This window comes from Hemitrygon akajei, chromosome 20, assembly GCF_048418815.1.
Source record: "Hemitrygon akajei chromosome 20, sHemAka1.3, whole genome shotgun sequence".
Taxonomy (NCBI): Eukaryota; Metazoa; Chordata; class Chondrichthyes; order Myliobatiformes; family Dasyatidae; genus Hemitrygon; species Hemitrygon akajei.
Genome location: NC_133143.1, coordinates 11,880,227 through 11,907,213, shown reverse-complemented (window position 1 = coordinate 11,907,213; position 26,987 = coordinate 11,880,227). Strand labels below are relative to the sequence as shown.

At 39.6% G+C, this 26,987-nt stretch overlaps 1 protein-coding gene across 4 annotated transcripts in view; it reads right to left on the bottom strand.

The window, feature by feature from the left end:
* The window catches only part of LOC140742222 (leukocyte elastase inhibitor-like), a 47,746-nt gene that overhangs the window by 7,575 nt on the left and 13,184 nt on the right, over positions 1-26,987 (bottom strand). Inside the window, exons 1-4 of one of the 4 annotated variants that reach the window (XM_073023855.1) lie at positions 20,024-20,137; positions 13,779-13,891; positions 13,167-13,341; positions 4,953-5,090 (exon numbers count right to left, since the gene is read on the bottom strand). In XM_073023855.1, the coding sequence (XP_072879956.1) occupies positions 4,953-5,090; positions 13,167-13,334 (306 nt within the window). In that variant the 5' untranslated portion in view covers positions 13,335-13,341; positions 13,779-13,891; positions 20,024-20,137. Of the gene's footprint in view, positions 1-4,952; positions 5,091-13,166; positions 13,342-13,778; positions 13,892-19,917; positions 20,138-26,987 lie in introns of those variants that run through there. The other 3 variants (XM_073073055.1, XM_073073056.1, XM_073023856.1) reach the window with 3 other exon arrangements.

Sequence of the window (26,987 nt, the reverse complement as noted above, 5' to 3'; positions counted from 1 at the left end):
GAGTAAGGAACCAAATATTTTAGAATTAAGATGAAAAACTTCAAAATGGACTAATAGGTATTGTAATTACTGAGGTAATTAACGGTGATTTGACAGGAAGATAATTTGATTTAGAATGTCACCATTAAGTGTTCAGGTTAAATGGCAATTTTGTATTTACGATTCATATGTTGTTAGAAACCGTGTGAATCGGTTAAGCATGTTGACACCATGTTGACACTAATCTGAAAAGCTGATGGCTGCATTTGAAAATCATTACTATTGTTTTATGTATTTTATGTATTTTTATGTGGATTCAATGTATATTTTTTCTATACAATGAATATTAAAAGTATAAAAGCATCCAACTCGTTCTGAATTTTGTTTTGATCACTATCTATTAAACAATTAATAAACTAAATTAAATCTATTTGATTAACTATTCTTAGACATTGCCATTACAATACACGCGTTCTGCTTATTAAATAGTGGTGTAATCCCATAAGACATGGGAGCAGAATTAGGACATTCGGCCCATTGATACATTTTGATTATGGCTAACTTATTTTCCCTCTCAACCCTCCTCATAACTTTTGACATAACTAATCAATCTATCCACCTCCTCTTCTATCCATAACTATCCACATTCTCTTCAAATATGCCCAAAGACTTGGCATATAATGAACTCTACAGATTTACCACCCTCTTCCACCTCATCTCTGTTCTAAGGGGACTTCCTTCTATTGTGAGTCTGAGCCTTCTGATCCTATACTAAGCTACAATTAGAAACATCCTCTCCACATCCACTTTTCTAGGCCTTTCACTATTCAGTAGGTTTCAATGAGATGCCTCCTCATTCTTCAAACGACAGCAAGCACTGACCCAGAGCAGTCAAATGTACCCCATATGTCAACCCTTTCATTCCCAAGATCATTCTTGTAAACCTCGATGGACCCTCACCAATCCCAACACTTCCTTTCTTAGATAAGTTTTGGAACTGCTCACGATAATCCAAGAGTAGTTTAGCCAATGCCTTATAAAGCTCAGCTTTACCTCCTTGCTTACCTCCTTATTCTAGTCCTCTCAAAATGAATGCTAACAGTGCATTTTCCTTTCTTACTACTGACTACACCTGCAAGTTAACCTTTAGGGAATCCTGCATTATCACTCCCAAGCCCCTTTGCACTTCCAATTTCAGAATTTGCTCCCCATTTTAAAAAATAGTCTATGCCTTTATTCCTACTACCAAAGTGTATAGCCATACACTTTACTGCACTGTATTCCATCTACCACTTCTTTGCCTAATCTGTCCAAGTGTTCTGCAAACTCCCTGCTTCCTCAATACTTCCTGCCCCTTCACCTGTCCTGTATCACCCACAAACTTGGTCACAAAGCCATCAATTCTGTCACTGAGGTCATTTATATATAACATGAAAAGTAGCAGGCACAACACTGATTCCTGCAGAACACTACTAATAACCTGTAAAGACTGGTAAAGTATTCCCACTCTGCCTTCTGCCTATCTAGTATCGTTCCTGTAACACCATGTGCTCTTTACTAGTTAAGCAGCCTACTGTGTGGAAACTTGTCAAACGCCTTCTGAAAATCCAAGTAAAGAATATCCACTGATTCTCCTTTGTCTATCCTGCCCGTTATTTCCTCAAAGAATTCCAACAGATTTGTCAGGCAAGATTTTCCTTACAGAAACCATTCTGACTTTGTCCTATTATGTGCCTCCAAGTACCCTGAAACCTCATCCTTAATAATATGCACTTAACATCTTGCAAACCATGGAAGTCAGTCTTCTGCCTCTTGCCTCCCTCCCTTTTTAATGAGTGGAGTGACATTTGGAATTTTCCAGGGCTCCATAACCATTCCAGAATCTAATTATTCTAGAAAGATGACTAATAATGCCTTCACAATCTCTCCAGCTACTTTTTCAGAACACTGGGGTGTCGTCTATCTGATCCAAGTGACTTACCTATTATCAGATCTTTCAGCTTCCCGAGAACTTTTTCCTTAGCGACTAATAGCAACTACACTCATTTCAGCCCCCTGACACTCTTGAATTTCTGGTATGCTGAAGAGTTACACAAAATACTTATTCCTTTTGTCCACCATTTCTTTATTCCCCATTACTACTTCTCCAGTGTCATTTCCAGTGGTCCAGTGCCCCTCTTTTACTTTTTGTATATCTGGAAAAAGCTTTTGGTATGGTCTTTTATATCATTGGCTAGCTTACCTTCATTTTTCATCTTTTCCCTCATTGCTTTTTTTGTTGTCTTCTGGTGGTTTTTAATAGCTTCCCACTAACATTTGCTATATTGTATGCCCTCTTTTTGCTTCTATGCTGTCTTTGACTTCCCTTATCAGGAATGGTTACCTCATCTTTCCTTTAGAATGCTTCTTCTTTGGGACAAACCAATCCTGCACCTACTGAATTACTCCCAGGAACTCCAGTCATTGCAGGTCTATCATCATCCCTGCTAGTGTCCTCTCCAATCAACCTTGGCCAACTCTTGCCTCATGCCTCTGTAGTTACCATTACTGAACTCTGATATTGATACATCCTATTTGACTTCTCCATCTGAAATTGCAGGCTGACATTGTCTCATAAAGGTTCCTTTACCTTAAGCTCACCAATCAAATCTGATTCATTATACAACACCCAACGTAGAATTGCCTTTTCCCTAGTGGAACTGACTACAAGCTGCTCTAAAAAGCCATCTCATAGCATTTTACAAATTCATTTGGGATCCAGCACCAACATTATTTTCCCAATCTACCTACATATTGAAATCCCTGACACACTGTATGAGATCAAACTGTGCATGGTGAGGGAGGGGGAAGTGTTGGAACTAAAGTCTGCCTAAACCCAGCAATTTACTTGGTATATTGGTAGCAATCAAGCTGAAAACCACAGCTTCCATATTATTTAATCTCTTTAAGAGAAAGCAATGCAAATAAAATATGTAATCTGCATTTTTACAATGTAAACCAGAAAATTTGTATTGTTTTAATTTAATTTGTAAACCAGGGATAATTTAAAATCAATTACCAGAAGCTGGTGGGATCAAAAACCCAGCCTGTTATTGGGTCTTTGTCACTAATCAAAACTTTAAAAATGACTTGATGGAAGTTGTGTGATAAGCACACAAATCTCAGAACAGTCTTCATTATTAGCTAGATTTTTGTAACTAAACCGAAACCAAATTAAATTAATACAGGCATTTATATTTGTGGATGCATGACTGGACACTTCTGGTTCTATTTAGCTAAAATAAAATGCATTTCACATGAGGGGTTCTTACTGATCTGAACTGCAAAACACAGAATCAAGTTTATTATCACTGGTGTATGTCAAGAAATTTGTGGTTTTGTGGCAGCAGTACAGTGCCGGACATAAAAAATGACTATAAATGACAATAATTAGTATAAAGGACAAATAACACAATAGTGGTCATGGACTGTTCAGAAATCTGATGGCAGGGGGGAAGGAGCTATCTTAAAACATTGAGTGTTGGTCTTCAGGCTTGAAAGGTGAAGAGGATGCGTCTCAGTGGTGAGGGTCAATGATACATGTTGCCTTCATGAGGTACTACCTCTTGAAGATGTCGTTGATGGTAGGAAGGATTGTGCCAATGAAAGAACTGACCAAGTCTAGAAGCATCTTTTAACCCTGTGCATTGTTCCAAGCTGTGATTAATCAGTCAGACTGCTCTCCGCCATACATTTGTAGAAATTTGCAACAGTCTTTGGTGACATACCAAATCTGCCTATAGCCACAATAGGTCTACAGCAGATGTGATCTCATTGGCTCTCCACTCAGCCTTTGGAACACCTGGACAACAGCAATACCTACGTCAGGCTGCTGTTTATTGATTACAGCTCAGAGTTCAACACCATCGTACTAATCAACGAGCTACAAAATCTGAATCTCTGTCCCTGATTCTGCAGCTTGATCCTTGATTTATTCAACGGGAGACCACATTCAGTGCTGATCAGAACTAACATCTCCTCCTCACTAACAATCAACACTGGCAACCTCAAGGATACATGTTTAGCCCACTACTCAACTCCCTTTACACCCACAACTGTGTGGCTAGGCACAGCTCAAATGCCATCTATAAATTTGCCAATGCCAGAACTGTTATTTCAGATGGTGATAAGGAGGCCCACTAAGAGTGAGATAGATCAGCTGGTTGAGAGGTGTTGCAAAAACAACCTTGCGTTCAATATCAGTAAGACCAAAGAATTGATTGTGGACTTCCAGAAGGGGAAATTGAGGGAACACACGAGTCCTCATCGAGGGATCAGCAGTGGAAAAGGTGAGTGAACACTTTCAAGTCCCTGGATGTGAACATCTCTGAACATCTATTCTAGGCCCAACATTTTGATGCAATTACGAAGAAAGCACAACAGTGGCTATATTTCATTAGGAGTTTGAGAAGACTTAGTATATCACCAAAGACTCGCAAATTTCTATAAATGTACGGAGGAGAGCATTCTAACTGGTTGCATCACCATCTGGCATGGAGGTACCACTGCACAGGGTTGGAAAAAGTTTCAGAAAGTTGCCAACTCAGCCAGAACCATCATGGGGACTCGTCTCCCCAACATCGAGAACATCTTCAAAAGGTCATGCCTCAAAAAGGCGACATCCATCGTTAAGGACACCCATCACCTGGGACATGCCCTCTTCTCATTGCTACCATCAAGGAGGATATATAGGAGCCGAAGATACTCAACATTTTAGGAACAGCTTCTTCCCCTCTGCTATCAGATCTAACCTCTCAAAAGCATGAGGTGTTAAACTAGAATGCGCGCTACTCATTTATCAGTTACTAAAGTGAACTCCTGCAGATCAAGTCAGAGATTAAACTCAGTCTCCCCTCCATACCACCATTTCCTTTCCAATAAAAGAACTAAATACATTTATTTTTCCAGTTCAACAATGTCTGATTGCACCTTACTGGGTGAAAGCTGAAACTTCTTTCTCCAAAGAGACCATTTGCTGTCTTTAGAAGATGAGAAGGGCTGGGTTTATTCACTTCGCATTGCAGTTGCTGAAATCCATGATGAGGTTGTTCCTCACCTCCAAGATGTAGCACCTACAGGTGTAAACAGGTATATAAGTCACTCCTAAAACATTAGAACATTGGAAATTCAATCATTTTAGAAGCTTTACATTTTTTATATATATTTTAAAGCTCAGTAAGGTTAGTTTATGGATTATGGATTCAAGTATGTTTTCATTATTTGGTGAGTGTAGTCAAGTTAGGTTTATTTTCATGTGCACATGTCAAGTTCAGATACAAGGATAAACTTGCTTTTAACAGGCACATAGATAAAATATACAGAGCATAAATTATACATAACTTGTATATAAATTTTACAAGAAAGCAAAGATCTTGATAGTGAGAAGAGGTGCTTAATGAGGTGGTGTTGGGGTTGTGCAAGTCCATCCAAGGACCTGCTGGCTGTAGGAAAGTGGTTATGTCTGAACATGGTGGTGTGGAACTTCAGCCTTCCATTCATTGATCATCTTACCAGACAGTTCATATGGTGATGGTGCAGGTGGAGTCTACCAACAAGAAAAGAAAATATTAGTGCATTCGACCAAGTGTTTGATCAGAGATAAATTTAGAGGGGCCTCCAAGGAAGAACTAGAAGTAGGAGATTGGGGTTTAATGTTTAGGACAATAGTTCTACCTTAGGTATTTTGCAGCTACCTAAGTGTACATCCATCTGTGAGAGAGGTATTAGAAACAATACGACGTAAGTTATTTCTTCAGCGGTTTGATTGGGGCACGAATGCGTAAGCGTGTGGACGTCAGCCAGTGAGAACAGCGAGAAGAGTTTAAAAAGAAGACAGCTGTATAGAGCGGGCGCATTAGGAGCAGGCGACGGAGTAAAGGGAGACAGAGTAAGAAGGCTCTGGCTCAACAGGGCTTCGGCGATACCAGGTTGAGGTGAGTTAGGTTAACTGTGTAGAACACAGACAGGAAGTATGTGTGTGAGGCCGATGTTCTGTGCTCGGTGTCAAATGTGGGAAGTCTAGGAGACCCCCAGCCTCCCGGATGGCCACATCTGTGCCAGGTGCATCGAGCTGCAGCTCCTTAGGGACTGCATTAGGGAATCGGAGATGCAGCTCGATGACCTTCGTCTGGTCAGGAAAAGTGAGGAGGTGATAGAAAGGAGCTATAGGCAGGTAGACACACCGGGGCCTGGGGAGACAGATAAGTGGGTAACAATCAGGAGAGGGAAGAGGAAGAGGCAGATACTAGAGAGTACCCCAGTGCCTGGCCCCCTTAACAATAAGTTCTCCTGTTTGAGGACTGTTGAAGGAGAAGGCCAAATTAGGAGAAGCAACAGTGGCCATGCCTCTAGCACAGAGTCTGGCCCTGTGGCTCAGAAGGGTAGGGAAAGGAAGAGGATGGCAGCAGTGATAGGGGACTCTATAGTTAGAGGGTCAGACAGGCGATTCTATGGACACAGGAAAGAAACTCGGATGGTAGTTTTCCTCCCAGGTGCCAGGGTCCGGGATGTTTCTGATCACATTCATGACATCCTGAAGTGGGAAGGTGAACAGCCAGAGGTCGTGGTACATATTGGTACCAACAACATAGGTAGGAAAAGGAAGGAGGTTCTGAAAACAGACCACAGGGAGTCAGGAAGGAAGTTGAGAAGCAGGACCACAAAGGTAGTAATCTCAGGATTACAGCCTGTGCCACGCGACAGTGAGAATAGGAATAGAATGAGGTGGAGGATAAATGTGTGGCTGAGGGATTGGAGCAGGGGGCAGGGATTCAGATTTCCGTATCATTGGGTCCTCTTTTAGGGCAGGCGTGACCTGTACAAAAAGAACGAGTTGCATTTGAATCTGAGGGGGACCAATACCCTGTCAGGGAGGTTTGCTAAGGGTATTGGGGAGTGTTTAAACTAGGATTGCTGGGGGGGGGGGGGGTGGGAACCAAACCGAAGAGATGGAGGAAGGGGCAGTTGGCTCACAAATAGAGAAAGCTTGGAGACAGTGTGAGAGGGAGGATAGGCGGGTGATAGAGAAGGGATGTGCTCAGACTGATAGTTTGAGATGTGTCTATTTTAATGCAAGGAGTATTATGAACAAAGCGGATGAGCTTAGAGCGTAGATCAGTATTTGGAGCTGTGATGTTGTGGCCATTACAGAGACTTGGATGGCTCAGGGGCAGGAATGGCTACTTCGAGTGCCAGGCTTTAGATGTTTCAGAAAAGACAAGGAGAGAGGCAAAAGAGGTGGCGGTGTGGCACTGTTGATTAGAGATAGTGTCATGGCTACAGAAAAGGAGGAAGACATGGAGGGATTGTCTACGGAGTCTCTGTGGGTGGAGGTTAGGAACAGGAAGGGGCCAATAATTCTACTAGGTTTTAAATAGACCACCCAATACTAAGAGGGACACCGAGGAGCAGATAGGGAGACAGATTCTGGAAAGGAGTAATAATAACAAGGTTGTTGTGGTGGGAGATATTAACTTCCCAAATATCGATTGGCATCTCCCTAGAGTGAGGGGCTTCGATGGGGTGGAGTTTGTTAGGTGTGTTCAGGAAGGTTTCTTGACACAATATGTAGATAAGCCTACAAGAGGAGAGGCTGTGCTTGATCTGATAGTGGGAAATTAACCTGGTCAGGTATCAGGTGTCTCAGAGGGAGAGCATTTTAAAGATTCTATCTCTGTTACCATAGCATTGGAGAGAATTAGGAACAGACAAGTTAGGAAAGCATTTAATTGGATAAGAGGAAACATGAGGCTCTCAGGCAGGAACTTGGAAGCATAAATTGGAAACATGTTCTCAGGGAAACGTGCGGAAGAAATGTGGCAAATGTTCAGGGGATATTTGAGTGGGGTTCTGCATAGCTACATTCCAATGAGACAAGGAAAGTATGGTAGGGTACAGGAACAGTGATGTACAAAGGCTGTTGTAAATCTAGTCAAGAAGAAAAGAAGAGCTTACAAAAGGTTCAAAAAACTAGGTAATGATAGAGATCTAGAAGATTATAAGGCAAACAGGAAGGAGTTTAAGAATGATATTAGCAGAGCAGAAGGGGCCATGGGGTCTTGGCAAACAGGATTAAGGAAATCTCCAAGGCATTCTGCAAGTATGTGACAAGGGTAAGATATGAGAGACTAGGACCAATCAAGTGTGACAGTGGAAAAGTGTGTATGAAACTGGAGGAGATAGCAGAGGTACTTAATGAGTACTTTGCTTCAGTATTTACTACGGAAAAGGATCTTACGATTGTAGGGATGACTTAGAGCAGACTGAAAAGTTTGAGCATGTAGATATTAGGGAAGAGGTTGTGCTGGAGCTTTTGAAAGCATCAAGTTGGATAAGTCACCGGGACCAGATGAAATGTACCCCAGGATACTGTGGGAGGCGAGGAAGGAGATTGCTGAGCCTCCGGCGATGATATTTGCATCATCAATGGGGACGGGAGAGGTTCCAGAGGATTGCAGAGTTGCAGATGTTGTTCCCTTATTCAAGAAAGGGAGTAGAGATAGCCCAGGAAATTATAGACCAGAGAGTCTTATATCAGTGTTTGGTAAGTTGATGGAGAACATCCTGAGAGGCAGGATTTATGAACATTTGGAGAGGCATAATATGATTAGGAATAGTCAGCATGGCTTTGTCAAAGTCCAGTTGTGCCTTACGAGCATGATTGAATTTTTTGAGGATGTGACTAAACACAATCCAGGAGGCATAGGATCCAAGGGACATTGCTTTGTGGATCCAGAACTGGCTGGCCCACAGAAGGCAAAGAGTGGTTGTAGACAGGTCATATTCTACATGGAGGTCAGTGACCAGTGGTGTGCCTCAGGGATCTGTTCTGGGACCCCTACTCTTTGTGATTTTTATAAATGACCTAGATGAGGAAGTGGAGGGATGAGTTAGTAAATTTACTGATAACACAAAGGTTGGGGGTGTTGTGGATAGTATGGAGGGCAGGAAGGATGTGGAAACGATAGAAAGAGTGCAGAGGACATTTACATGGATTGGGGAGCATGGCTTATGAGAATAGATTGAGCAAACTCGGCCTTTTCTCCTTTGAGCGACGGAGGATGAGAGGTGACCTGATAGAGGTGTATAAGATGAGAGGCATTGATCGTTTGGATAGTCAGAGGCTTTTCCCAAGGCTGAAATGGCTAGCACGAGAGGGCACAATTTTAAGGTGCTTGGAAGTAGATAGAGAGGAGATGTCAGGGGTAAGTTTTTTACTCAGAGAGTGGTGAGTGCATGGAATGGGCTGCCGACAACGGTGGTGGAGTCGGATACGATAGGGTCTTTTAAGAGACTCCTGGATAGGTACATAGAAGTTAGAAAAATGAGGACTATGGGTAACCCTTGGCAATTTCTCATGTTCAGCACAGCTTCATGGGCTGATGGACCTGGATTGTGATGTAGGTTTTCTATGTTTCTAAGTTAATGGTGAGAAGGTGTTTTAAAGGGGATCTGAGCAGGTTCTTTTTTCTTACATAAAGAGCAGTTAATATCTGGAACAGTCTGTCAGAGGTGGGGCAGGAATCAGATTCAATAACATTTCAGAGCCACTTGGACAGATACTTGAATAGAGACGACACTGATGGATACAGTTCTAATGTGTGCAAATGGGATTAGTATCGTTCGTTTGTTCATTACATGCCGTGTTGTATGACATGGCTGATCATGGCCTTTCCATGACCATGATTGTTCTTGGCAAATTTTTCTACAGAAGTGGTTTGCCATTGCCTTCTTCTGGGGGGTGTGTTTACAAGATCAGTGACCCACAGCCATTATAAATACTCTTCAGAGATTGTCTGCCTGGCATCAGTGGTCCCATAACCAGGACTTGTGATATGCACCAGCTGCTCGTACGACCATCCACCACCTGCTCCCATGGCTTCACGTGACCCCGAATGGGGTGGGGGGACAAAGCAGGTGCCATTCATATTGTCCAACCGCAACATATCTAATTGTCCGTGAAGTTTTCATTGATTTGGACAGGTTAATCAATGATTAATGAAACAGAGTTTCACTATATATGTTATTTTTTGCACTCAAATGTTGGCTTAAAGTTGACAGAATATAGGTTGTTGGACCTAACTCAAATTGTGTTAGTGATATGAAGGAACAGTTTGTTGCTTAATTACTGCTCCTCTTAAGGAATAGGTATGATGTGTTATTTTCTTTTGATTAGAGTAATTGATCACACACTAGTATTGCTCATTGCAACTGATCACAGAACCCCTCATGCTCAGAGTATGCAGCAAGATGCCATCAGCAAATCCTCCTGGACTTCCAGTCTTTGCTTGTTTTCTGTGGCTCCATTTCCAGTTCTAGCAGTCATGTTTAGTCAGGACTGACAAATGGGTAGGTGATCTCAACTTCCCCTCCACCCAATCCTAACAACCACACCAGACAAAAGGCAGTCTTCAGTCAAGTTAATCCACTCAACGAGCATAAAGGAAAGGCTGACAGCAATGGTTGCACAGAAGTCTATCTATCTAAGTACATATATGTGTGTGTATATATATATATATATATATATATATATATGTACTTAAATCACAAACATGAGAAGATCTGCAGATGCTGGAAATCTGCTGTTGCTGTGTATTTACATATGTATGTTTGTATTTATTTAGTGATTCAGCGCTTCATTCCACACCGCTCCAGCAGCCCCCCTTTTAACCCTAACATAATCACCGAACAATTTACAATGACCAGTTAACCTACCTGGTACATCTTTGGACTGTGGGAGGAACCCAGAGCACCTGGGGAAAACGCATGCATTCCACAGGAGGACGTACAGAGGTTCAGCATCAGATTTGAAGTCTGAACTCCAGAATTGTAATACCATCTGTGGAACCAGGTAACATCCTAGTTATAGTGCTAAAGGCTAAGCTTTTCAGAATCACAGTCACCTGGAATTAAGCTGTTCCATTACTGTTACAACTATGACATCTACCCAGCAATGTAAAACTTTGCCTGGTATATTCCGTTTATAAAGGACAGAACAAATCCAGCTAATTACTACCCAATGAGTCCGCTCTCAAGCACCCACATCCTCATCACAGCCTTGCACCAGACTTGCTGAACTCCAGAAGCAAGGTGAGAACGACTGCCTTTGACAGCGTTTACCAATCAAAAGATTAAATGGAATCAAAGAGAAAGCACTCCTATGGTTGAAATCCCTCCTTGCACAAAGGAGGATGGTTGAACATCACTCATCTCAGCCCCAGGACATCCTCAGGGTAGTGTCCCAGACCCGACCATCTTTAGCTGTTTTATAAATGACCTTCCTTTCATCATAAGATCAGAAGTGGGGATATTCACTGATAATTACACAATGTTTACTTTTACTCGCAACTCCACAACAAGTAAACAAGACCACGGCCTGAGGAGTGACAAGTTGCGTCTGAATTATGACCACCTCCAACAAGAGAGAACCTTGAACACAAGAGTAAGCCACTTGGCCCCTTGAGCCTGCCCACCACTCAGTGTGACCTACCTCAGGCCTCAACTGTTCTTTTGTGCCAATTCCCCATAACTCTCATTTTTTATTCTATCTCCAATTTAAATCTCTCCAACACCCCCCGGGAAACAGAATTCCAGAGATTTGCCACCCTCTGGAAGAGGATGAAGAAATTTATGTGTACTTCATTTTTAATGACCAGCCCCTCTTTGAGGTTTTCTACTTAGTTTAAAGCCCTGTCCACAACTTTCAAAGTTTAAGGTTCAAAGTAAATTTTATTATCAAAGTACATATATGTAACCATATACAACTCTGAGATTCATTTTCCTGCGGGAATACTCAGCAAATCTATAGAATAGTAGCTATAACAGGATCAATGAAAGATCAACTAGAGTGCAGAAGACAATAAACTGTAAAAAAGCAAATACAAATAAATAACAAGAACATGAGATGAAGAGTCCTGAAAATGAGATTATTGGTTGTGGGACCGTCTCAATGGATGGACAAGTGAGTGTAGTTTTCCACATTTTTCAAGAGCCTGATGGTTGTGGGTAGTAACTGTTTTTAAACCTGGTGGTGTGAGTCCTGAGGCTCTTGTACCGTCTACCTTCTACCCAATGGCAGTGGTGAGAAAAGGCATGGCCTGGGTGGTGGAGAACCTTATTTATATGACTCACCAGAGCAGTGGTCCCAGCACAGTTCAGGTGTTGTCCTTCCCAAATCAACAGCTTTCTCCTTCCCCAGTACTGGTGCCAATGTCCATGAAGTGAAACCCATTTCTATCACTGCATATTTGAGCCACATACTTATCATTTAACCACCACTTGATGACATTACTTTCATCAGTTCCTCCACCATCCAAATCCTGTGTATCAACATTGACAGGACACTCAACTGGATCAGCCATATAAATACTAGGCATCCTGTGATAAATGACAAATCTAAAACCCCTAGGCCTTTCTATTATCTACAAAACTCAGGTTAGGAGCATGATGGAATATTCTCAGCTTACCTGGATGACTGAAGCTCCAAAAACTCCCAAGAAGCTTAACAGCATCCAGGTCGCAGCAGGCCACTTGATTGACACCCCAGCCACCATCTTAAATGTTCATTCCCTCTACCACTGCTGCTCAGTGGCTGCAATGTGTATCGATTAAAAAATGCACTGCAATTACCTGGCCAGGTCCACAACCTCTATCAACAGAAGGGACAATGGCAGCGCGTTCAGGGCAACACCATCAGCTGCAGGTTCCCCTCAAGTCTTACAGCATCCTGACTGGGAAATATTTTGCTGGTCCTTTATCATCACTGGGTCTGGTACCTGGAGCTCCCTACCCAACAGAACTGTGGGAGCACCTTCACCAGGACTACAGTGCTTCAAGAAGGCAACTCAACCATAAATTCTCATGGGGCTGTAGGGGATGCACAACAAACAGTGGTTTTATATGTGATACCCAGACGTAGAAAAATGAACAAATAAAAACAACTATATTGGTAAAAGAGTTTTGTTCCACTGTTGGATAAAAACCCTTGTTGGGGTTTGCAGATGGAATTAGTTTGGTAAGGTGCATTAAAGGGAAGAATGGATGTGAAATGATAAATAAATTATTAAAGACATATACTGAAGCAATTGAATTGTTGAGCTCACCTGACTATTCCTTTGCTGTACAATTATACTGATGTAACATTCACCTACCTTGGCCAGCTGAATGAGAGTGCTGCCTCTAGCGCCGAGGTGGACCATTAACAGAGCTGTTGATATACTTAATGGAGAAAAGAAAATGTTCTCTGTTCTGTTACCTGCACTGAGTTGCCTCAAGAGGTCAAGGGCAAACTTAGTGTTTACATCAGTCAGAGACCCCATTGCTGTTCTAGAAAGCAAAAGGAAAACACAGGTTGTGCATGGAGTGCTCTTATAGTAATCTTACTTCCAAATACAACATTAGAAAAATTGTAGCCCACTGCCAAAATTTTTTAAACAGTTCTCAGTTTGCAATAGGTTGCTTGTACAGGTCTCTCATTTATAGAGTCTATCTGCATCCCCCTCCCCTCCACTTCCTCCTCCCCATATCTCTATATATAATGTTCAAATAAATCAGGTGTGCTGCATTGCAAGGGAATGGGGAAAGAATGAGATTGGGAGATGCACTACATTACGTTTGGCTAGATGGATGAAATTCCCTCATGTTGTGAAACAGTGTTCCAATTCTACAACAGGCAGTCCATTAACTACCAGAAAACCGGAATTGAAAAATTTGGTTTTTTGCAACCATTTAAAAATGATTCACATGAAATCTGCTGCCCTTACCCAATTCAGCCTCTATGGGACTCCGGTCCCCCCAGATGATCTTTAAATATTCTCTAAAATTGCCTGGTTAGCCACTCAGTGGAGGTCAATGAGGAAGGAGTGATAGCCAGATCCTGAAAAAGAATAATTCAATAATTGTTGTAATATTAGGAAGAATTAAATGGGAAGAAAAATTGGGGGGTATATTTGGGTCTCTACAGTTTTGAAGAATTGTATGAAAAGTGTCTTGTTCTAATTAATTCAGGATAGAAATGACCTTATTGTTTCTATTTCCCAGCAATATCATCAGGGTTACAAGTGCCGCTTTTGAGGACTCACATCTTAAGCCCAAAAGACGCCCAAAAATCAGCTGATCCAAAGATGGGCTGAGGGGACTGTGTCCTAAAATGGGTGCTGCATGCGGGATCTTCATCCAGTGGCTGCAACACCCACCAATAGAATCTAAATGGACCAGTAATAATTTTTTAAAAATTATTAAGTAGCTGTGGGTGAGGAGGGCAGAGAAACAAATCAGACGTTCTTTCCATAACTCAATCAACCAACAACCCACCCTCCTTGTATAATCTGCTGGCCATATTTCCACTGGTTATACCTCCGAATCTGCTGGAAAAAGCATGCATGCTTTCTGAAACTGACATGAGGTACAACATGCAACAGTTAACATTAATAAGACTTGGGGTCCTAAACTGTCCTAAACCTGGCCAGACACAAGTGGCAGGCTTATTCCTTCTTTTGTATCCAAAGTGGGAATAGACCACTGCTCTTTAAAATCTTCATTTCAGCATGGGTTTGGGGTGGCCAGAGTGTTAGCCTCTATCTTCCCTGCCCTCCTTCCCCAGACCAAAGATTATGAAAATAAACTAGCACAAAATATAAAAACAGATAGTAAAAGCTTTTATAATTATATAAAGCAGAAAAGGGTGGCTAAAGTGAATTAGATCCCTTGGAAGACAAGAAGGGGGAATTAATACTGGATAATGCCAAAATGTCCGAGGTTATGAATGACTATTTTATGCAAATATTCACTGTGGAGGACATAGCAAAGATGCCAAAGGGAGAAGTTACAGAAGCAATGGAAAGTTCAAAACTCAAAATAAATTTATTATCAAAGTGCATGTATGTCACCATATACCACCCTGAGATTCATTTTCTTGCAGACATTCACGGTAAATACAAGGAACACAATAGAATCAATGGAAGACTGTACCCAATAGGATGGACAACCACCAATGTGCAAATACAAAAAAAAAGAGAAGAAAAAAATAAATAATAATAATAATAATAAATAAGCAATAAATATCGAGAAAATGATATGAAGAGTTCTTGAAAGTAAGTCCATAAGGTGTGGGGAACATTTCAATGATGGGTAATTGAAGTTGAGTGAAGTTATCCCCTCCGGTTCAAGAGCCTGATGGCTGAGGGGTAATAACTGTTCCTGAACCTGGTAGTGAGAGTCCTGAGGCTCCTGTACCTCCTTCCTGATGGCAGCAGCAACAAGAGAGCATGGCCTGGATGATGGGGGTCAATGGCGGGGAGAGCTTTACCTGTGATGCACTAGGCCATATCCATTACTTTTTGTTGGCTTTTCTGTACAATGGCATTGGTGTTTCCATGCCAGATGGTGATGCAAACAGTCAATATACTCTCCATCACACATATACGGACATTTGTCAAAGTTTTAGATGTCATGCCGAATCTTCGCAAATTTTAAAGAAAGTAAAGGCACTGTCATGTTTTCTTCACAATGGCGCTTACATGTTGGACCCAAGACAGATCCTCTGAAATTATAACACTGAGGAATTTAAGGTTGCTGACCCTCTCCACCCCTGATCCCCCAATGAAGACTGGCTCATGGACCTTAGGTTTCCTCCTCCTAATGTCAATAATCAACTCCTTAGCTTTGCTGACATTGAGTAAGAGGTTGTTATTGTGGCACCGCTCAGCCAGATTTTCAATCTCCCTCCTATATGCTGATTCATCACCACCTTTCGTTTTGGCCAATAACAGTGCTGTCATTGGAAAACTTAAATATGGCATTGGAGCTGTGCTTAGCCTCACAGTCATAAGTGTAAAGCGAGTAGAGCAGAGGGCTAGGCACACAGCCTTGTGGTTCCCCCGTGTTGATGGAGATTGTGGAGGAGAAGTTGTTGCCAATCCAAACTGACTGGGGTCTGCAAGTGAGGAAATCAAGGATCCAATCACACAGGGGGTATTGAGGCCTAGGACTCAAAGCTTATTAAAGAGTTTTGGAGAGGAGGATAGCATTGAATGTCAAACAGTAATCAATGAAGGGCATCCTGATGTAAGCATCTTCACTGTCCAAATGTTCCAGGGTTGAGTGAAGAGCCAATGAAATGGCATCTGCTATTAGAGTTGCCAACACTCCCATATTAGCCAGGACATCCCGTATATTGGCTAAATTGGTCTGTCCCATATTTGACTGTTACTACTCTGTAATCACCAGGGGGCACGCTTACAGACAGATCCTAAATCTGATACAACAGCGTGTGTGCGTGTTGCATGTGCTGTTGAGTAATTCATCTGTCATCCAATCACAGGCCCACTTATGCGCATCAATTGTGTGCTACATTTTGCCCATTCCTGCCAAAACAAAAAGTTTCAGTAATGTCTGGTGTTGTTCGGTCAGTTTGGCATGTGCCAATATGGATAAACCTCCAGAAAAGACTGTGTAGTTATAACAAGCAATAGGAAGCCAAAAAGATGTGGGTTAAGCCCATCAGCGGTGACTCGATGTCGATGAAGGCCTTCTGTACTTTATGCCGTCGGGAATTCTCAATTGGCCAAGGAGGTGAGAATGACCTAACTCAGCATGCTTCTACAGAAGTGCACAAGAAGGCCACACTAGCTAAAGGTGCCAGCAATATTGGTACATTCTTCGCGAAATCTACTGCAGAAAATGACAAAATCGCAGCAAGTGAAGCCTCATATGTGTACCACAGACTCAGCTACAACAGCACTGAACTGTGTTGCTAAGCTCAACGGTGCTTTGTTTAGTGATTCAAATGTTGTGAAGAAGATGCACTTGGGAAGAACGAAAGCTGAGATGATTACAATGAATGTCTTAGGACCAAAGACTGTGCTGGATACTATGGATGATCTGTCCCCAGCCGAAGAAGGTGAGCCCACGTATTTCTCAGTTGCCACCGATGCCTCAAACAAGGGAGATAGAACAATGTTTCCAGTGTGAGTGAGATATTTCTCTGTGTCTGATGGAGTGCAGTGTAAGTTACTTGACTTTTATGAAGACAGTGATGAAACTGCAAATGGCATGCATCAAGCTCTGATGAGCTGTCTGGTAAAGTATGAACTGGATATTAGACACGTCACAGCCTATGCAGCAGATAATGCCAATGTAAACTTTGGAAAACACCATTCAGTTTACCAGTTATTGAGCAGCACCAACAATCGCATTCTGAAAGTTAATTGCCCAGCTCACATACCTCATAACACCTGCAAGCACGCCTGTGATCAGCTGTCAGTGGATATTGAGACAATTGCTCTAAAGGTCTACAGCCACTTCCCAATATCTGCTTCCCAAAGAGAGGAACTGCATTCATTTTTTGCCCTTGTTGACATTGAGTGGCGTGAAATTCTGCGTAATGTTTGCACACGATGGCCCTCTCTTCATCCAGCTGTTGAACGCCTCCTGCAAAGCTGGCCAGCTCTTCTTCATACTTCAGGCCCCTTGAGATCTGTCCTGTGGCACTGAAGAGGATTTTTGAGGATGAAGGAAAAACTGGAGCTACTGAAATTTATCTGTGCTTTTTCCACAACATGTGGTGTGTTTTTGACCAACTTGTAAACAAGCTGAAGGAAACAAAACTCTGCATCACAGATGTTTACGAGGAAGTCCGCAAGTTCAAAATGAAGATGCTTCAGTGGAAACAGGACAGCCTCTTTGGTTACCAGACCAAGCAGCTGACGGACAAACAAGTGCCAGCACAAAGGTCCAAGCAGCAACAGGACTTTGTGAAGTTCTATGACTCTGTCACTACATACATTGACAAATGATTTCTCACCAGAAAATGTAATGATGAAACTGAAACCGATCGGCCTCTATGAGGAGCTCTCCTTCACTGACCTGGAACAGGTGGTGGCTGCCCTCAAAATGACAGAGACAGTCAATATGGACCAACTCTATGAAGAGTTTTGTGCTAGCCAGGAAGAAATACAGAAAGCCAGACAGGATACCACAAAATCCACCAGTGAGAAGTGGGTGGCAGTTTTCCAAAACATAGGGAAATCCAACTTGATCAACATGATTGTCTCATTTGTCCTCAGTGTGCCAGGCTCAAATGCCTTTGTAGAGAGGATCTTCTCTCTGATGACCATTAAATGGTCAGACTCAAGAAACAGATGCAGCATAGAGCTGATCAAAATGAACTTCAAATATCTGTGAACTGTGACTTGTCACGTGAGGACTTCTCTCTGGCTGTGCAAAAGGACTGCTTGAATCAGTCAAGAGCAGCAAGAAATATCCATGGGAAAAGCAGACTTGGTGAGACCCCCCCCCCCCTTCCTCTTTTGTAGTGATTATATGTCTACTCTATATACAGACAGGGTTATTTCATGTCTGACTGGTAGTCAGATTATGCGCTGTATTATGGTTTGTTATAATTTGGGGTTACATTTCATATATAACACTGAAGATATGTATATATGGTTCGCATACTGGATTTGTTTACGTATTCAAGGTTGTTGCTTTTCTCTCTCTCTCTCTCTTTTGAAAAAGGTCCCTGTTACCGTCTGCTAGCTGCCAGCCCCCTCAATCACTTCATCCTGGGCCTGCACCATTCCCACACCGCTGCGGCATGCCACCTTTTGTCCCTTGTTTGGGAGTGAGAAAGTTGGCAACCCTATTGACCTGTTGTGATGGTAGGCAAATTGGGAGTGGATCCAAGTTGCTTTTCAGACAGGAGTTGATGTTCCATAACTAATCTCTCAAAGCACTTCATCACAGTGGATGTAAGTGTTACTGAATGATAGTCATTGAGGTAGGTTACCATGATCTGAGGACCTCCATACAATCGTTTTCACTAAAGAGATAGTGCTGAGCAAACTAGTGGGCCTAAAGTTAGATAACTTACCTGATTCCAGGTTCTAGCATCCTAGAGTACTGCAAAAAACAGCAGAAGTTATAGTACCGGCGTTTGTGATAATTTACCAAAATTCTCATGATTCTGGGCAAGTCTTAGTGGATTGGAAAATCACGCCACTGTTGTAAGCAAATGGCAGGTAGCTATAAAACAGCTAGCTTAATGAACATATTAGGGAAAATGCTTGAAACTATCATTAAGGAAGAAAAAGCAAGATATCTGGATAGAAGTTGTTCCAACAGACAGACGCATCATGGATTCTGAAAGGGAAGTCAAGTCCAGTCAAGTCACTTTTATTGTCATTTTGATCATAACTGCTATGTACAGTACATAGCAAAAATGAGACAACGTTTTTCAGGACCACGGTGTTACATTACACAGTACAAAAACTAGACTGAACTACGTAAAAAACAACACAGAAAAAAAAACAACTACACTAGACTACAGACCTACCCAGGACTGCATAAAGTGCACATAACAGTGCAGGCATTATAATAAATAATAAACAGGACAATAGGGCAGTAAGGTGTCAGTCCGGGCTCTGGGTGTTGAGGAGTCTGATAGCTTGGGGGAAGAAACATTTACATAGTCTGGTTGTGAGAGCCCGAATGCTTCGGAGCCTTTTCCCAGATGGCAGGAGGGAGAAGAGTTTGTATGAGGGGTGCGTGGGGTCCTTTGCGGAAAGTAGTGTTTGACCAATTTGCTGGAGTGTTTTGAGGATGTAATGAGCACAGTGGATAGAGAGCAACAGGTGGATGTTGCATATTTGGATTTCTGGAGGGTTCAATAAGGTTCACGGAGTTGGAGAGAGGTTAACCAAACAAAGGCAGAGAGTTGGGATACAGGGTGCTTGGTTGGCACTCAGTGGTAAGTAGGGCGCTGGGCCCACAACTGTTCATGATATATAATAAAGGTAAGGGGGGGGGGGGTCACGTGATGTCGTAGGGTCGAGACGTTGGGAATCCAGCTCCCTCGTAAAAAGTAATGAAATAAGGTTTAAATGAAGAAGTTTTAATAAATACCTACTATAAACAACTCAGGATTATCTTTTGATATGGCTCCTAAACTGAAACAGAAGAAAGCTACTACTTCGAAGACTGCGCAAATCGGCGGGGAAAAAGGCCTAACCGTCTCGGCGAAGCCTCGGATTCAAGTTGGATCTCCTCCCGGCGAAGTGCATGGCACTTCTGAAGATGCGGGACAGGAAGTTGCAGCAATGTCGGCGGTCTCTAAGAAGAAACGGCAAGAACAACGCATGCGCGGAAGTATGCATGAACAGATATTAACAAAACTACAAATCCCAACTACGGCTGGCAGTGAATCGGAAGTAGAATCAGACTCTTTAGAAAATTCAGAGGAAGAAAAAGAGGAAAAGAAAGAGGAGATTAAAGGAGACATAAAAGATATCCTGATATATATGACGAATGAATTAAAAGCTATAAGAACAGATATAAGAAGGATGCAGAATACACTCGATAATGTGGTGGAAAAACAAAAGAAGATGGATAACAAAGTTAAAGAGATGGAAGTAAAAGTTGAAGAAAACACTGAAAGAATAGTTAAGATAGAAGATAATAATCTTGCCTGGACAACAGAAAGAAAACGGATGTTGGAAAAAATAGATGCGCTTGAAAACTCTAGTAGACGAAATAATATCAAAATTGTTGGTCTTATGGAAGGTACAGAGGGAGAAAATCCAATAAAATTCTTTCAAGAATGGATTCCAAAAATTTTGGAAATGAAAGAAGAAAGCCAAGTAATTGAAATTGAAAGAGCACACAGAGCTTTATGACCAAGACCTCAACAAGATCAAAATCCAAGATCAATTTTGATAAAATGCTTAAGGTACCAAGATTAAGAAATGATCTTGAAGGCAGCTACTCAAGGTGCTAAAAAGAGAAATGGGCCATTGATGATAGAAGGGAAAAGTGTTTTTTAAAATCCAGACATAAGTTATGATCTTCTGAAGAGGCGGAAGGAATTTAATCCAGTGAAAAAATCTTTATGGGAAAAGGGCTATAAATTCTTATTGAACTACCCAGCAAAATTGATAATTTTCCTGGATAACGAAGAAAGAAGATTTTTCGTTGACTACCGGAAAGCGGAGAAATTTGTACAAGAATTACCTGATGTCCACGAAGAGGAGTAAAGAATTATAGAAATGAAATGGACTAATGATGAAGACTGAAACAAGGTTGGACTTGTCGGACATTTATAAGAAAAAAAAATAGTCAAGGAGTATTAATTGGGAGTAGAGACATTAATTATTTTCTTTTTTTTCTTCACTAATATCTTTTTTTTTGCTTTTGCGGGGGAGCTGGAGGAGCTCCTGATCAATGGCTGCGAGTTTCGCGTGTACAATCATGGCGATTGCCATGACCCGTAAAATGGGGGGGGGGTAATGTTGTGTTCTTTTTATTCGCAACATTAGTGGGGGGGGGGTATTTTGTTTTTTTTTCTTATATATTAGTTATCTTTCTTCTATTTTTCTTCTTTTTTGCCTGGATGGTTGGGGAGAGACTCATAGCAACATGGAGAATTTTAAAGAGTTCCCAAGGTATTATGAATGATTAATTTAGTTAATTTTTTAAGTTTTAATGTTAATGGAATTAATGGACCTGTGAAAAGAAAAAGAGTTTTAACATATATTAAGAAAGTGAAATGAGATATAGCCTTTTTACAAGAAACACATTTAACAGAAACAGAACACGAAATTAAAGAGAGATTGGGTTGGAAATGTCATTGCAGCTTCATTTAATTCAAAATCGAGAGGAGTTGCAATTTTGGTTAATAAATCTTTACCAATTAAAATACAAAATGTAATAATTGATTCTGTGGGGAGATATGTGATTATACATTGTCAAATTTTTTCAGAATTATGGACTTTTATGAACATTTATGCACATTTATGCACCAAATGAAAATGATGCAAAATTCATACAAGAAGTTTTTTTGAACTTGGCTGATGCACATGATAAAATATTAATAGGTGGAGATTTTAATTTTTGTTTAGATCCAGTTTTGGATAGATCAACTAAAGTTGCTACAAAATCAAAAGTAATAAAACTAACTTTATCATTAATGAAAGATTTAAATCTAATTGATATATGGAGAAAAATTAATCCAAGAGAAAGAGATTATTCATTTTATTCAAATAGACATAAAACTTACTCAAGGATTGATTTTTTTTATTATCAAAAAATTTTCAAGATAGAGTGAAAAGTGTGGAATAAAGCAAGAATATTGTCAGATCATTCCCCCTTGATAATGACAATGATAATGATGGATAAGGAGGAATCAATCTATAGATGGAGATTTAATTCAATTTTATTAAAACATCAAGATTTTTGTGATTTTATGAAAAAACAAATTCAATTTTTTTTGGATACAAATTTACATTCAGTTGAGGATAAAATTGTATTATGGGAAGCGATGAAAGCATATTTAAGGGGTCAGATTATAAGTTATACATCTAAAATTAAGAAGGAATACACAGCAGAAATAGATCAATTGGAAAAAGATATCATAAAGTTAGAAAAAGAATCTCAAAGATATACGACAGAAGAAAAACGAAGACAACTTATTAATAAAAAACTACAATATAATACACTCCAGACATATCGTACAGAAAAAGTAATTATGAGAACTAAACAGAAATATTACGAATTAGGTGAAAGATCACATAAAATTCTTGCCTGGCAGTTGAAAACAGAACAGGCTTCTAAAACAATAAATGCAATTAGAAAAAGTGTAAATAAGGTTACTTATAAACCTTTAGAAATTAATGAAACTTTACAAAAATTTTATACTGAACTATATCAATCAGAATCGCAAAATAAGATTGCTGAGATAGATAAATTTCTATCACAAATAACCCTTCCAAAATTAAATTTGGAAGAACAGAAAGGATTAGATATGCCCTTTACATTAAAAGAGGTTGAAGAAGCTTTAGGATCACTTCAGAGTAATAAATCCCCAGGAGAAGATGGTTTTCCTCCTGAATTTTATAAAAAAATTTAAAGATTTATTAATTTCTCCTTTTATGGAATTAATATACCAGGTGGAAAGAATGCATAAACTCCCACAATCTTTTTTAACAGCGATCATAACTGTATTGCCAAAAAAAGATAGAGATCCTTTAAAACCAACATCATATAGGCCTATTTCTTTGTTGAATATAGATGATAAAATACTAGCAAAAATTTTATCTAATAGAATATCTAAATATTTACCAAAATTAATACATATGGATCAAACAGGTTTTATTAAAAACAGACAATCAATGGATAATATAACCCGGTTACTTAGTATAATTCATTTGGCACAAAAAAGAGAGGAAATGAGTGTGGCAGTTGCTTTGGATGCAGAGAAAGCATTTGATAGATTGGAATGGGATTTTTTATTTAAGGTATTGGAAAAATATGAGTTAGGAAAATCTTTTATACAATGGATTAAAACTTTAAATACTAACCCTCAAGCTAAAGTAGTTACAAATGGTCAGATTTCAACACCATTTTGCTTAACAAGGTCAGCTAGACAAGGCTGCCCATTATCACCTGCTTTATTTGTATTGGCAATAGAACCACTAGCTGAATTAATTAAAACAGATTCAGACATTGGGGGCTTTAGAGTTAATCAAGAAGAATATAAGATTAATTTATTTGCTGATGATGTTTTGATTTATTTAACAAACCCATTGCAATCTTTGCAAAGATTATCTTTTAGATTGGAAGAATATGGGAAAGTATCAGGGTATAAAGTAAATTGGGATAAAAGTGAAATTTACCCCTTACTAAAGGAAATTATAATCAATGTCGATTAGTAACTCAATTTCGATGGTCAATAAATGGGATAAAATATTTAGGTATTAGAGTTGATAATGCTGTAAAAAATTTATATAAACAAAATTATTTGCCATTATTAAAAAAAATAAAAGAGGATCTTGATAAATGGATGATGTTACCAATAACATTAATAGGTAGAGTTAATGCTGTAAAAATGAATATATTTCCTAGATTGCAATATTTATTTCAAACTTTACCAATACAATTACCTCAGAAGTTTTTTCAAGAACTGAATAAATATGTAAGGAAATTTCTTTGGAAAGGAAAGATGTCAAGAATATCATTGGAAAAATTGACATGTAAATTTGATTTAGGAGGGTTACAACTTCCAAATTTTAAGAATTATTATAAAGCAAATCAACTTAGATTTATTGCATCTTTTTTTGATGAAGAAAAACCGGCATGGATTAGAATAGAATTAGATAAGATAGGAGAAAACATACCAGAAGATTTTATATATAAATGGGAAACCAAATGGATACGGGAAAAAAAAGAATCTCCTATATTAAGACACTTGATTGATTTATGGAATAAGGTAAATATGGATGATGAGATAAAGAAATCTTTACTAGCAAAAAGAACTTTAATTCAAAATAGGCTTATTCCTTTTACAATGGATAATAAACTTTTACATAACTGGTTCCAAAAGGGGATTAAATATATAGGTGATTGTTTTGAAAGAGGTATATTGATGTCGTTTGATCAATTAAAAAATAAATATAAAATATCAAATAATACTCTTTTTTGTTATTTTCAATTAAAAGCTTATTTACGAGAAAAGCTGGGTCAAACAATGTTGATGCCAAAACCTAGTTAAATAGAAATATTAATTCAGAAAGGAAAAATTAAAAAAATTATATCTTGTATGTATAATTTGATTCAAAAACAGACAATTAAATTAGGAATTCATAAATCAAGACAAAAATGGGAATCTGATTTGAATGTTAAAATTGATGGAAAAAATTGATCAAGATTATATTCTGATAGTATGAGAAATACAATAAATGTTCGACTTAGATTAATACAATATAATTTTTTACATCAATTATATATAACACCACAGAAAATAAATAGATTAAATTTAAATATGTCTGACCAATGTTTTCGATGTAATCAAGAAATTGGTACTTTTTTACATTCTACTTGGTCTTGTTTTAAAATTCAACCATTTTGGATAAATCTAAGACTTTTATTGGAACAAATTACTGGAGTACAACTTCCACATAGTCCAGTATTATTTTTATTAGGAGACATTGAAGGGATAATACTGAAACTTAAATTGAATAAGTATCAGAAAAAATTTATAAAAATTGCATTGGCAGTAGCCAAAAAAGTTATCACAGTTACTTGGAAATCTGATTTATATTTAACTATGGATCGTTGGAATAATGAAATACATAGTTGTATTCCACTTGAAAAAATTACATACAGTCTAAGAAATGAATATGATATATTTTTGAAAATTTGGTTCCCATACTTACAAAAGATAGGATTAAATACATAGGTCCTTTGAAGATAAAATTATAAAGTAATTGGGAAAAGAAAAAAAATATTAAAATTATTTTGAACTCCATGGAGCATGTGGGGATCCTCCGATATCCAGGCAATCTTTCTCTTCTTTCTTTTTCTTTCTTTCGAAAAGGGTTGGGGGGAGGGTTAATATTATTTTTCTTACTATTTCATCATTACATTTATTCTTGTAATTTTCTAAAATTTAATAAATAAATAAAATGATATATAATAAGGATCTATAAGGGGGCACTGAGTGTAGCAGATCTAATTTTGCTGCTGGCACTAAAATAAGAGGAAAAGCAAATTGTAGAAGATGCAAAGAGACATAGATTAAATAAGTGGGCAAGAGTCTGGCAAATGGAGTATGGTGTTGTTAAATGTGAGGTCATCCACCTTGGAAGGAAAAATAGAAGATGAGATTATTGTTTAAATGGTGAAAGACTGCAGTGTGCTGCTGTGCAGAGGGACTCGTGAGTGCTGGTGCATGAATCGCAAAAGAGTGGTTTGCAGGTGCAGCAAGTTATCAAGAGGGCAAATGGAATGAATTTAAGTGCATGGAGGTTATGCTGTAACTGTAAAGGGCACTTGGAGTACTGCATTTAGCTCTGATGTTCTTACTTGAGAAATGATAGACTGGCGTTGGAGGTAGTTTACCAGGTTTTTGTTCTGGAAATGAGGGGGTTAACCTATGAGAAGAGATTGAGGTAGCCTGGGACTACGTTCACTGGAATTCAGAATGAGAGACAATCATATAGTAACATGGAAAATTATGAAAGGGATAGAAAGGACAGAGGGATGAAAGTTGTTTCCATTGGTAAGTGAGACAAAAACTAAAATGCCTAGGCTTAAGATTCAGCTGAAGATAAGGAAGAACTGCCTTTCACAGAGAGCAGTAAATCTGTGAAGTCCTCTGCTAACTGTAGAGGTTACCTCATTTAATGTATTGAAGACACATAGAACATAGAAATTAACAGCACTTTACAGACCCTTTGGCCACAATGTTGCGCCGACCATGTAACCTGCTCTAGAGACTGCCTAGAATTTCCCTCACACATAACCCTGTATTTTTCTAAGCTCCACGTACCTATCCAAGAGGCTGTTAAAAGACTCTATTGCATCCGCCTCCACCACTGTCGCCAGCAATACATTCCATGCACTCACCACTCTCTGTGTGAAAAACTTACCCCTGACATCCCCTCAGAACCTATTTCCAAGCACCTTATGCCCCTCAGTTATCCATTTCAGTCCAGGGAAAAAAGCCTCTGGCTATCCACATGATCAATGACACATAGATAGATTTTTGCATAATAAGGGAATTACCTATGACCTTATGGAGAAAGGTCCATGATCATAGCAGTAATGATCTTATTGAATGACTGAACGGTCTTTAATGGGTCAGTTGGCCAACTCCTGCTCCGATTTCCTGTGTTCAAATGCTGGAATCTGGAGCAACTGGGTGAATTCAGTGAATCGGGCAGTGTTAATAGAGTGAAGTAACAGTCAATGACCCTTCATCGGGACTGGTCTTGACGCAAATCATGGATCATCTATTTCCCTCTGCAAATGTTGCCTAACCCACTGAGTTCCACCAACTTCTTGTTTGTTGTTCCTATTGGTGTTGGTCTGTACAACTAACGCTGCAAGTACGGTTAACCACCGAAAAGCTGATGTTGTTAATGGTCTGCTTCTCTTCATAAACTGCACTGCTTGCAATCTCTCCAGTGCTGACATCACTG